Source organism: Lissotriton vulgaris, chromosome 12, assembly GCF_964263255.1.
Source record: "Lissotriton vulgaris chromosome 12, aLisVul1.2, whole genome shotgun sequence".
Lineage (NCBI taxonomy): Eukaryota > Metazoa > Chordata > Amphibia > Caudata > Salamandridae > Lissotriton > Lissotriton vulgaris.
This window is the reverse complement of record NC_141700.1, coordinates 54,953,481-54,967,246: the sequence shown is the minus strand read 5'-3', so window position 1 is coordinate 54,967,246 and position 13,766 is coordinate 54,953,481. Positions and strand designations below refer to the sequence as shown.

At 42.2% G+C, this 13,766-nt stretch overlaps 1 protein-coding gene across 1 annotated transcript in view; it reads right to left on the bottom strand.

Annotated features, from left to right (window-relative positions):
- The window catches only part of DPP9 (dipeptidyl peptidase 9), a 79,113-nt gene that overhangs the window by 49,864 nt on the left and 15,483 nt on the right, over window positions 1-13,766 (bottom strand). Inside the window, exons 3-4 of the mRNA XM_086947055.1 lie at window positions 5,980-6,233; window positions 4,661-4,773 (exon numbers count right to left, since the gene is read on the bottom strand). Coding sequence (XP_086803181.1) covers window positions 4,661-4,773; window positions 5,980-6,233 — 367 coding nt within the window. The remainder of the gene's footprint in view (window positions 1-4,660; window positions 4,774-5,979; window positions 6,234-13,766) is intronic.

The following is a 13,766-nucleotide window of genomic DNA, read 5'->3' as shown; positions in this document are numbered from 1 at the left end:
AACCGGGTCTGTGTGCCAATTCAAGTGGAATTTTAGCTTGGTTCCGATGTGCTCTTGGTAAGAGGTATCACAACGGATTTATCCCAATTTATGCGGAGGCCAGCATAGTTTTCATACTTAACCTTTTTATCTGACAAGTGAATTTAGATTCCTGTCCGGATGTGTGGTATACAGAACTATGTAATCTGCGTATAGGGCTATACCAATTGGTCCGAGGTCAAATTGTGAAGCCGTTGCAGAATGCTTTTGGCAAATTTTGCAAGCCAGTGGCACCCCTGTCTAGTACCACGTGTGATTACTATGAGTTCAGATGTGGATCCATTTATCCTCACTTGTGCTTTGGGCAACGTGTAGAGTAGGGAGATCCATTTTAAAAAGGGTTCGGGGAATCCCATCTTACGCAGAGTGACAAACATAAACGCCCACTCCACGGAGTCAAACGCCTTAGCGGCGTCCAATAAGGCTGCAGCTGCTGGCACCTCCGGGTCCAATTGGTGGTAGAGCGAGAATATTGTGCGAAGGTTGTGAGTAGTAGATCGCGTTGGCATGAAGCCCATTTGGTCCGGCAGTATTAGATTACAGAGAAGTGGTTGTATTCTATTTGTAATTATTTTAGCTAAGATTTTTGCGTCAATATTTGTTAGGGATAGGGGCCTGTAGGAGTCGCATACTTTGGGATCTATTCCTGGTTTCGGGAGAGCTATCAGAAGAGCCTCGCATAGCGTGGCCGGCAACGCGCCTTCTCCATATGCTTCCTCAAGCATTTCTGCAAAATGTGGGACTAGTATGTTCCTGTATTCCTTGTAGAGCTCTCCCGGGAGTCCATCAAGTCTGGGAGCTTTATTATTGGGGAGAGAATTGAATGAGTCTATTATTTCATATTTAGAGATAGGGAGGCAGAAGTATTTTCTGGAGTGTCAGATTACCATGCCAACTCTATGTCATTCAGATAATCCCGCATATCTGAAGTGGACGCCAATATTCGGGCCATGTATAATTGAGCGTAATATTTAGTGAAGCATGTCAATATGGCCGATGTGTCGTATATTGGATCATCCTGTTCGTCTTGGATCAGCATGATTAATGTTGTGGTATGAGTGGGTCTGATTTTATATGATAGTGTTCTGCCAGGCCTGCCTCCCTCATAGTAGTTTTGAGCTATGTATTTGCGTGAAATATATTTAACCTCTCTTCTGCATATTCATTGTATTTATCAACGTGTTTTCTAATTTCTGCCAATATCGTGTCAATTTGGGTTTCTTCATATTTGCGCTCCAATTCGCTAATGTTAGTTTCAATTTTCTCTAGCTGTCGCAGAATTTCTTTCAGTATGCCTGCGTGTGCGCTTATACAGTGACCCCTTATTGTGACTTTGAATGCCTCCCATAGGACCCTAGTGCTCTGGACAGAGCCGGTGTTTTGCTCAAAGTAGGTTAGTATGGCCTGGCGGAGCTTCTCACGGAATACCTGATCTTGTAATGTTGGCTGCCTCAGTCTCCATGTAAATTGTCTCAGAGTATGTGTCGGGATTTCTAGTTGAATTCGGACTGGTGCATGGTCAGATAATGTCTTAGGCAGGTGCACCACCTCAGTAGTCCATGTGCATATATCCTGTGTTACTAACCAGTAGTCTATTCTAGACCACGTGAGGTGTGTTGACAAGAAACATGTCTCTTCCCTTCTATCCGGGTTTCTCTGTCTCCATAGGTCTATTAAATCCCAGTCCGCCATCCCTTCCCGTATGACCATAGCCGAGTGTTTACCATATCTATCTAGTCCTGTCGATCTATCCAATGTGGGGGTCCAAGCATGTATTGAAATCACCTCCCCAGAGGATAGTTCTAGGTTGGAAATCATTTAGTAGCGTCCAAAGCCTAGCATAAAAAGAGGGATCATCTGTGTTTGGGCCATATACATTTTCTATGGTCAACACCGTGCCCCCATAATTTCCTTGTAGTATCACATAGCGTCCCTGATAGTCGCGTGTAGATTTTATCAGCGTAAATAGTGCTGTGCGTTTCACCCATATCAGGACACCTCTAGCGTAGGAGGAATAGGAAGACGTCAGTCTGAAGGAGGCCCATTTCGCTCCAATTTGCTTGTCCCTAGTGTCAGTAAGATGTGTTTCCTGCAGACAGGCCACGTCTATTTTGTGTCTGTCCAGGTATGCCATTACCATTCGTATTCTCTGTGGGTTATGCAGGCCTCTCACGTTCCATGAGTGGAGCGCCAGTGTTCTACGTTGTTTTAAGGCGTCACCTATTTGTTATCAAGTCGTTCGTTGTCCCATGTATGCGTCTATGGTGTCTGCTAGTGTCTGTCTCGAATCAGTTTTCCATCGTGTCGCTTGTCGGAGTTTTCTGCTTACCCCTTACTCCCCCCTCCAAATCCACTACCCTACAACTAGTGGAGACATCACATTGAACTATAACCAACATATCCTCAAAGAAAACAAAGAAGAAAGAATATACCAATTAGTGCGGTTCACGCGCAGGGCCAGAGCTGCCTTCCCCTTACTTGTAGCCTAGGCCACATGGGACTACGCCCTCCCAGTTACAGCATCCCTTTAACAATTAACATCAGCATTTTTTTCAGTTTGTATGGAACCGTGTAGGCAGAAGCGCCGGCCCGATACAGTCAATGTACATTGCACTCTCTACATAGTATAGCACATTTAGATTATAATTAGACATGGCGGCCGCCAACCTATCTGTCTTTGCATGTCAGGATAGTCCTGCATTCGAGTTCCAGTCGTCCATCGACTTCTGGCTATAGTCTCTCTCCACTACATGTAGTTGTGTCTCAGCAGCGTCCAGTGTGTGTCTGGTAAGTCCAGGTCAATCGACATCCGACATTGTGGACTGTTCCCCACGTTCTCCTCTCGGCAATCTCCTCTGCGCCCCAGTTGTCCTTTCTGCTGGAGAATCTTCTACACATCCGATGGTTCATTGAAAATCCACGTCTTTCCCTCGATGGTGACCTTGAGTCTGGCTGGGTATAGCTTGGCATAGGAAATGTTCAACTCTCTCAGATTATGATTTTGCAGTAGCAAATTTCTTCTGCGCTTCCTGCACCGCTGAGGTAAAGTCCGGGTATATGGAGATGTCCATACCCTCCTGTGACAGTTTCCCCAGTTCTCTGGCTTTGCGCAGTGCCGCGTCACAGTCCCTGTAGTTTAGGATTTTGCCAATGATCGGTCGCGGTCTGGATCCAGTAGGTGTTTTAGGCGCCAATAATCTATGGGCTCTCTCGACAATAAACCCCTCCGCAAAAGTGTCCCTTCCTAGCATAGAAATCAGCAGCCTTTCAACATATTGTTCCATTGGGCCTGTGATTGTCGTTTCCAAAATTCCCATCAAACGGATGTTACTCCTCCTCGACCGGGCTTCCAAATCCTCAGACTTTGCCGTCATTGCCGCAAGTTGTCTCTCTATCTTTGCTTGCTTCGCTCCCAATTGCACTGGAGAGTCTTCTGTCTCAGATATTCTCCGTTCCGCCATATCAATGCGTTCTGTAGGTTTGTCAAGTCGTTCGGACATCCTGTCCACCCTATACATCAGGGAGTCAATCTTTCGGTCTATGTTGGTGAGTGCGGCCTGAATTGTAGAGAACATGGATTGTATGTCTCCATTGGTTATCCCTCCTGTGGCCTCCGGCGCAGGTTGAGTTACAGATTGATCACCAACAGGTAGCTCTTGTTGTTTTTTAGCTTGATCAAAGTTTATTTTCGGTTGGGTGCGGTCCATCTTCCACATATTCCAGCAGTAGTGTAGTCTGTCTGGTATTTTCTATGATAAGGTCTCTAGGTGTTCAATACCTCAGGTCGGAAGCACACCAGCAGGGCAGTTTCCCCTTTGGCCGTCACCTACCCATCCGTTCAAACACTGTATCTTTTCTCGTCACTCCTTTGTGTTTCCTACCTCCTCCCTCTCCTCTTTCCTTTTTCACTATTTTCCCTCCTCTTCTACTCTCTTCCCCGAACCTCCCTCCCGTGTCTGCTTTGTTTCCCCTTACCCGAGCAATGCCGTTGTAACTCGTTTCTCCAGTTAAAATATTTATCTGAAATGTTGTAGCTATGTTTTGGAATCTATGGTACTTCCTCTTGTAAAGCGCTCTGATACCTCTAGGTTTAGCCAGCGCTGTATAAAACTTTTCAAATCAAGTCTACTGCCCAAAATTGAAAATCCATATCATTCTGGCATCCCCGGTATAATCTAAACTCACTAACAGCCAAGTGGAAAATTATGGTCAGTTTAATGCAAATCTGATACGCCCTGTGATCTCTTCATGACACCTGAACTGGCCAGATCATCCTGACTTCCCAAATGACTCCTCCCCAATGTAATCCAGGAACACTTCATTTGTATCTGGATTCACTCAATTGCTGAAAGCAGAAACAAGTTAAATCACACAATGACTGCCCATTTCGAACTGGAGCTTCCCCTCAAAACGGCCCAATGCCAGCAGTAAAAACCAGATGATAAAATGCTGTTACAACCAAGCCAACAACACCCCGATGCACTGCTCATCCATCAAATGAACATTGATGTAATTCCATGAAAATGAATCGTTTAGACATTAATTCCGCGTTACTGGAACAGTGCTGTTCAAACGCTAGTCATAAAAATAAACCCCATTTCTTTTACCAGCACACACTCACCTGAAAATGTTCTAGCATCTGTTTCCAGGAAAGTAGCAGCAAGGCCTCCCTACGAACTTTTTTCGGGATCTCAGAATAGAGAAGGGAGTTTTCCCGGCTGCCGTAAGGCATCCCTGCAAAAGAACAGACAGGTCAGAAAGGAAACCAGATGAATAGAAACCATGTATTTACTTTTACAATGCATCAGAACACACCACTTGTTTACACCGACAATTAAGTAATAGCAGAGAGAATCATTTTCATATGCTAGGGATTTTTTTTAAATGTTTCTCTAAACACCATACAAACTTCAAATTATTTTCTCAACCATCTTCTAAAGATAAGAAACTATAGGACATTTACAATGTTGTACCTTTCTATGCTTATTCTGTGCTAAAAGCTTTTATGTATTACATGGATTATGGTATACAACCATATTCATGGAAGAAGATAAATTCCCAAGGGTATGTGGACTAAACAGCTTCTCAAAAAAGGCAAAATATTTGTTCAGGAAAAAGAAAGCACTGAGGGTCACAGTGTAACTGGAGGCATCAATCCTTCCATTCACAGCAGTGGTCAAAGCACTTTCTGGCAGACCCAGTGGTTTTCCTGATGAGCACTTCGTATCCCAGCAAACTGAAGGCTGTAGCGGTGGTCTGGTGGTACATCCAAAGTCTACAGTAGAAGGAGACTACTGTCGGTTTCACAGGCTCAGGTAAGACAAAAGGTTGAAACCTGAGGGACACTTCTGAGGGGACGGGACGGTTTACTGGTACGTGGTAAAATCTATTCTACCATTCGTCTTGGATAACATCTACTGAGGCCTCCAATGCGGTGGCCTCTTCACTTCCCATAATCTGGGTTCTTCTTTTTTCTTTAAGTGTGTTTTGTGGGTTTAGGTTTAAATGCTGCATGCACTGATACAGTGTTCTTAATATGCATGCAACCAAGAAAAGATCACAAATTGTGTATTTTTCTGCACAAATTTCACAGAGGATTCTTATAAATGTATATAAAAATGACTTGCATTAAAATCAGTTATTTGAACTGGTAAAAGAGGCGAAATTGTTTAGGAAAAGAACTGCATAATACAGGAATCAGGGAATAGAAAGGAAGACTAATGCAAAGTTTCTCATATCCAGTTAATATGGCGAGTGGGAGTCCAGGAAGAAATATACTGGGGGGAGGAAATTGTAACGCTCTACAATACAGGTAACACAGCCTATGGAAGCACAGGTTACGAGGGAAACAACTATAAAACACAAGTTTCTCAATTACCGACTCAGAAAAGTAAAGGTAGCAGCAAGGGTGATGGGAAGGGGCTGTCAAGCTCTACTCACCGAGGTAATATAGTCGATGGGAGTAGGGGCTAGCCTCGTCCATTTTCGGCACAAAGTGAAAATCATGAGGAGCCTTGTTCACAATTAGGCCCAGGTACTTGCGGCTGTTATGGATGATGTCCCGGAGCCCATCCCACGAGTGCTTCTCCACGTGGTACTGAGTTGGAACCTCTTCCATTTCCTCCACTTCCGTGTGGTCCAGGAGAGCCTCAGTTGCAGTCATCATATCCACACTTTCTCCACCTGGAACACACCTAATGAGGGAAGAGGGAGCGTACAAATGACGGTAAAGTTGCAAAATGTTTTAATGAAGCATTTGTTAATCGACACTAAAAACATCAGGAAAAAAACCCCAGACAAAAAAAAATTACAATCCCACCTTCCCATGATACAAAGGAAAAAACGTATGCCCCCTGTAAAAACTACTAGTACTTGAGAGCGCAATACATCTCCTGCAGGGTTTCAAGAGTAAGTCTAATATGAACCTATGTTGGATTAAGAAATGGCCTAATGGCATTTCCCTCGTTAAGCATAACCTGCGACAACAAAGCTACAAGCTCAGGCAGGAATATTCAGACCGTGTTCAAGCTTCCACAAGAGTCACCAAGACTGTTACAAGAACACGCACTCACCAAAAGCTCCCGACCACCTCCTTTCTCCACTAGGTCCTGCAGCAAACAATACAACATCTAATTGGGGCGACCTTTTCGCCCCAGAACCAATGGCACTGCCAGTCCTGCATTTGCAATTTTTCTCTTTCCTTTTTGTATTTTTCATTTGTTTTTTCAATTGGTTATCCACTCTTTCACTCTTGCAGCTCTTCAAACCATCATGCAAGGAAAGCAATTTCCTGGGTTTCTAGTGTTCAAAATGGGCCATCCGAACCTCTGATTAAGAACACGTACAAGTGCTGTATTCATCAGAAGCAGTTTATTTAAACCCAATGCATTTCGGGCCTCTGCGGGCCCTTCATCAGGGGAAACTTAAAATAACATTACAAAATCCTCCTCCAATTTATGTATAAAGTCTCAATAAGAAATCTTTGTTTTATAAAATACCATTCATTGCTTCTTAATTAACACATGCAGTTCAAAAAAATATACTTTTCTGAGATAATCCCCCATTTCCTCTGGAAGTACTCAGATAAATTACTTTTTTTAATGTAACCAGATTCAACCTGTTCGTTTTCCCATATGTGAAACCATTATTAATGCAGCCAACCTAACCTCTCATTCTTCCCCCTCCTCTCTCCCAGTCCCTTTCCTCTGGCACTTCCCTTTCTAAATCCCATCCACGTTCCTCCTTCATCAAACACCTTTCAAGCATACTCATAGGTATCCTTCCTACACCAACCTTACTCTGTCTCTCTACTCGTCCCTAGCCCTCTCCCAACACAGTTCTTTCATTTACTGTCGCTCATCAATCCTTGCCTCCCCTCTGTACATCAGCGTAAATACCGTTACTTCCCCGTCCTGCTTACAATTCACTCCATATGAACATACCTGCATTCTAAACGGTCCTTCTCTCTCCATCACCAAAGCGGTGTTACCCATCTTGGACCACCCCCAGATTTAAACCCGGAATTCAACCCACGTGACCTGTAGTTTTAACCACTTCATTTCCACCCCAACTGCAGCAAACAATGCCACTGCAAAGGGAAGAGCCTGGCTGATGTTAATCCAAGAACTTAACAATCATTACACTATTGGTCATCAGAAAAGAATCAGATGCCAGGCTCAATACAGTCCCTACAACAACAAGGAATTGACGGTGGTTCACACAAATGCTGCATGAAGTGGGTTTTTCCAAAACATAATAAATTAGGATGCTACTCACACCAAAAGGCATCAATACAGGCCCAACCTGCCTCCCTTCAATAATCCATATGAAAGGCGAAGGTCTTAATTAATTTCTATTGAAGCGCTGAGTATGCCGTTTTAATGAGGGTCACACAGTAAAGACCTCTCACGTAAGGAGACGGTCAACGCAATCCTCACAAATAACAAAACAACAAAACTGGAGTAAAAAGACTTCCCTCTGTCTAAACTTGGGCAATTGTAGTTCTCTTGTTGAATAGAGCCTGGAAAAGATGGCTTCAGGCTGCTTTGTGTGGTCAGGCAAGAAGAGATGATAGAGGTAATCACAGAAGTGATAAATACTCCACATTTTGTATTCTAGCTGGAAGCATCAAAGCCATCCCATCTGAAAACAAACAATATGATGCTGAATGTAGTTGATTCTTGTTGTGTAGAGACTGGAAAAAACGGCTTCAGGCTATTTTGCGAGGTTAGTCCAGGTAAGCACAGATGAGAGTTTAGGCATGGAAGCCACAGTCCTCCACATTTCTTATTCTAGCAGGAGGTAGTTAAACCACCCCATCTGAAAACAAACACTACAGTGTTGGGAAACCTTTGTTCCCAATGCGATCCAGCAGCATGGCATAGCTGCAATGGCCAGTGGCTGGTCTAATGGTTGTCACTGCTCACCCAGCACAACAGAGAATTCCCATCCTCTGTGAAGTCACAATTCCTTTAAGCCCATGCAGTCCATCTGGAGGAGCCCTGAGTCTCTCTGATCATCAGTGGCTAGAAGATCAGTGTTGAAACAAAGGGATCACCCACCAGGCGACATGCACGCAAGGCCTCTCTGTGCCCTACAAAGAACAAGAATGGATCCATACCCCGTGAGCCCCTAAAACTGACACCTTCACCTTGCAGGCGGACAGAAAAGTGGTCCCTTATCACTACGCTACACAATTATTCATAGGAGAAATACGTTTATAAGAGATTATACCAACTTTTTCAAGAACAGATTCCGTACTCCCACATTTTCAACTACAGGACTAAAAATTTAAAAAAAATAATGGGAGAACTTAAGTTCGGAGAGGGATGAAATGCAGTGCTTAGGTGCAAAAATTCAAACCTATCGTAGTGCAGTTATGGTCTTGTGAGCTAAACCTTGATGAAATGCACCAAAATATTTTAAATTAAAATCCCTTCACTACTTTTGATTGGATCCGGTAATTGCAGATCAAGAAATGTATGAATCTTTACATTAATTTAATGCAGTTTGTAGTATGCTTCCCATTAAAAAAAAAATCTTAACTTGAAAGCATCTCCTTTAAGGAGCAGGTCCTTCAGGTCTGACGAGCTTGCAAAAAGACTGAATTTGACATGGCCTCTGCAAAGTGGTTTCTCTGGGTCAGGTGAAGCAAGTGGTTACCGAACAACAGTTGCTGTGGATACTGTTACTACTGACGTCCAGGATACTGCTGCACTTCTACATACACCTGACTCTCCGAGGCTAGCGAATATGAGCAGTTAAGGTGTACGGCTGGAGATAGGCCAGATCTTGTCCTAGTTTTTTTTACATGCCGAACAAACTAACTCTGCTCAGTGTAAAATTATTTAATCAGATACCCTCAAAACTGGAAAATATTTTCTAGCTATGGTGAACATGTTGGAACATGGTAGTTGGGGATAAGAGATCATTTGCTCCAAGAAAATAATGTAAAAAGGTCAGTCCATGGCACTTTTCAGTTTATAAATGTTTGAAAAAAATGTCCATACACTACAATCCTTGTTGCTCTCCCATTGCAGTAGGTTTCGTACCAACAACAGTTGTACACAGTTAAACGTAGGAAAGTAGTCCAATTACAATAAAGAAAAAAAGAAATCAGTAGGCCCTTGAAACGTCTGAGGTGAGGACATGAGATCAAATAATTAGTGTGCGTTAGGGCTCAGTATTCAAACGCCATGGGTTATATATAACTAATGTGAACCCGCAGGAATTTTTGGACAGCTTCCGCTAAACTCAGGAACTCAAGTGTAAAGTCTTGCACTATGGGCTGTGTTCACAATGTTCAATCAACGTGGTAAATATATTAATCAGAATGTTGCAATGCATCAATTTGCCTTAGCTTCTTGGAGATCCCACTGCAAGGATAAGTAAATAAGAGGGCTTGGGTTTGTGTGGTCAAGATTATGAATAAACGGCCCAAAACTGTGAACTTACCCAATAAGCACAACTCAAAAAGAAGAATGATTCTGCCTAAGCTGGAAGGTGATGTGCTCAAGGTGCTAGACTGGTTATCATGTCTTGGTGACCAGTTAATCATGTCTACAGGGAGTCCTAAAGGCAGGGAATTGATAAGTGTGGAAGAGGTCACTGCTGAAGAGGAAGCGTCTAAAGTGCATCCACCAGCAGTATCAGCATCCTAAGGTCCTGTATCTCAAAATTCATCAGTCAAGGTTGAGATTTTTGTGCGGAGGTCACGGTCTCACCTGGTTCACCACATACCATGCTGAGATTGGGGAATGTGATTTAGCATTGGGAGTCAAAAGCAACGTGAAACAATATCTCTAGAAAATTGAGAGCTACAAGTACGGCTGCTGAACCAGTGGCAGGAACCAAAGACCAGAGGTAATTATCCTATGCACCAGGTTGAAGAAGAACAACAAGTGTTACTTGTTAGATCAATACTCTCACAGTATTGGAATGCTCTCTGCAAATCCCTGACCCACTTGCTCATTAAAACATTTGTGAGTCAGTTTTAGCTGACTGGGCTGCAAGATCTTCATGGGAGGCTCACTTCCTCTGGAAGACCTCATGCCTGCTTCAGGCTGGTCGCCACGCATTTGGATCTTCCTTGTAATTGTATATATACACAAAAAAAACTCCCACTCGACCAACACTGATTATACTCTGGCTAATTAAAGCTCTATTGGGCTATCCCTTTGTTTTGAATTGTCGAAGAAAATATACAAGAATATCAGTTTATTTTTATTCATTGTTTTTCTTATATTTTTCAATCATTTTTTTAAATACATTTTTAAATGGTAAAAAAACACCTTGGGTATTTTCTTTTTTCATCTGTGCAATACAGAACATAAATGATGCAACATTGATATCATCCTTATTAAGTATACAAATTTTAACTACTGTAGCGATAAATACATACATAATAACAATCTTAAATTTGTCCCCATACCAATGATGACATTTACACTCACCTCACATACAGTCATTACATACCAAACATACTCATACACACTTCACATCACATTCATTATTTCCAGCTAACAAATGGCTTGCAACAGAAAACTCATGGTGAAAATTCTTCATTAATATCCATTGTTATGCTGCCAGCTGGAAAACATGTGATTCAATCCACCTTGTCAAATGTCATATGTTCTTACATAGCGCACAAATCACAGTGAGGTCTCATGGAGCTAATAAACCTTCGTAAGGGCTGCTTGTTTTCTTTCATTTAATGCAGCGGAGGTTTAATGGGGATCAATTAGTCCGTATCTGGCCGTTATTCTTTGCTCTGGGTCACGTCCATATGTCCTTCAAAGGTTTCTCATTGGTAATTGTCTGTCCTGTAGTTGTTAGTGCTCCAACGTTGTGTGGTCACTTACATTTTCTTTAATGTCCTAGTTTTTGGTTTGGCGTCACCTTTGTAAAATAGGTGATTTAAGCAGCTATACGGGATCCATTTTTATACTTCAGCTCTCTTTTTTTGAGATTTATAGTGTCTTCTCTATGTAGCGTATAGTGCTATCCAGACTCCCGACTGCCTGCAAACCCGCTTGCCAGGAACTAAGAACTTCCTCGTAATTGGCCTGCTCTTCCTCTCACTATTAAATACAGCTTCCTCTTTTCAAAGTCCTGCAGCAGGACTTCTTCCAGGGCCAGCTCCTGGCATGGAGGAAGACAACAAAAGACAGAGTCATGTCCCCAACAATCATTCTATGGGCCGGTACATGCTGCTTCCCCTAGTCAAGACAAAGTACAAACTCGCTGGTTTGGCCAGTATTCATCTTACTATTGGCCAGAGCATCGCAAATTTTCGGATAGGTCCATGTAGCACTACTACGCGAACTACGCCCAGGGTGAAAAATAAGTAACAATAAAGAACACCCTTCAGGGAGACTGTGCCCATTACAAATACATATTTTATGCTATTGCATCAAACAGAATCAGTGAGCTAAATTTCAACCATACACCTTGCCGCATGATGAATTCTGTCAGGCTGGACAGAAATAAATGAACTCCCATTTATTAGGTCAGAAATGTGAAGCACATTCTAAATTTCTGCCAGAGGCCCAGTGTTTTATAAGCAGTGTGTAGTTTCCCCATAGTGACTGCAACAACAAACATTTTTACTTAGAATGCTTTGCGCCCTAACTATAGCTTTCAAGTAAAAAAACGTTTTAATGTGACACAATCGAGAGGGGTAGGGGTGACTTAAATCTGTATTACTATTGTATCTGTAGATTGGGTCTGAGGCAGAAATTAATAATGAGCTTTAGATAAAATAGAAAATGATGAACCAAAAAGTGGCTGCAAGCACTACCACCATACAAGTGCTTTCTTCTAGTACTGCTGTCCTTCCAACCAAGAGGAATGTGTCAAAGCTTTTTGTACGGACATAAAATCATCACCTAGAAACTGAATAATCATCAAACAATACTTTTAGGTAACCAATAGCAGAACTTCCAAATTCTACATAAACAGGCAGCTACCTCAGTTCTGGATAACCAACAGGAGGATACACGAATGGTTTACAGGTGGGGGCAAATTACAAGTGCTGCGTCACCAAAAAAAAGGGTATTGTGCAGTTTCAAGGTGTACAGAGTAGTTACTAGGCTGATTTATCTACTGGTCTGGTCCAATTTGTGGTAATCATACCCGGCAATAAATATTCATCGCCTGTACTGCATTTCTACGCTGGGGAACTGTTTAATGTAGACACACCAGTGTCAGAGATTTTTGTATAAATTGCGAATAACAGATTGGAAACCAGGCAGGGACACAGCAGAAGTTTAACTGCGGCATTTTCAATCAAAAGAGTTAATATTACGTATTTTTAGTGGAAGGAGGAGGATAATTTTTGTTGTGTGCTTCACATGGGCCATATAAATGGTGACTATTCTAATATCTGCGCAGGAGAGAATATTCGTCTCGTGCATTATCCTAGATGATAGCTTCAGATGCGCAGAAACTCGTTAATACATGCAGGTCTGCATCAACCAGTATGTAAAATTGGAAAATAAACATCAATTTAAATCTTGCTGGGAAGTCAAACCATGACTTTCATTTCCCAGATCTACTATAGCAATTTCTGTGCCTGTGTATGTTTCACATTTTACTGAAACTGGTTTCTTATTTTCGAAAATATTTCTTTGCAATTAACTGATTTGTGGCTCTTCTGACAGGAGGTGGCATTGGCCAGAGATGTGATCCTGTACAATATATCTTACAAGGGGATTAGACAGAGTGGCCTCACATTGTCGCGTTACAAACACATTTTAGAGGGTTATCAATAACTCGTGTATGCAAAGTTGTTACTAACTTCTTCTGTTCATATGTGATGCTGTAAGTGAGCAGAAAGCCAGGCTTCATAATTTTATGTGAAGTATTTCCCATAACCTCCGAATAAAAAACCCTTTCTGAACATGCTCTGTACGAAGAGCGGAAAAAGCTTACTGGATCTTGAAGAGATGGATGACTAACAAAATGAGCAACTGAAGTTTGGCAAATTCTGCTGTAACTTCAAAAAGGACCCCAAATTTTACAGAGGATCACTCAAGCGTGTTATTTTAATGTGTGCCCCAAACATAAGTAACAGGGTACTCTGCAACTAGATGTTACACTTTAGAAGGATAAATTGTGTTATACTGCTTCAATACCCAATGATATTTTTGTCCCATGACGAAAAAGCAAAAGTGATGACGTGCATTTCAACCCAACCAACCGTTCAGACACATCTTGACCGTCTCTTT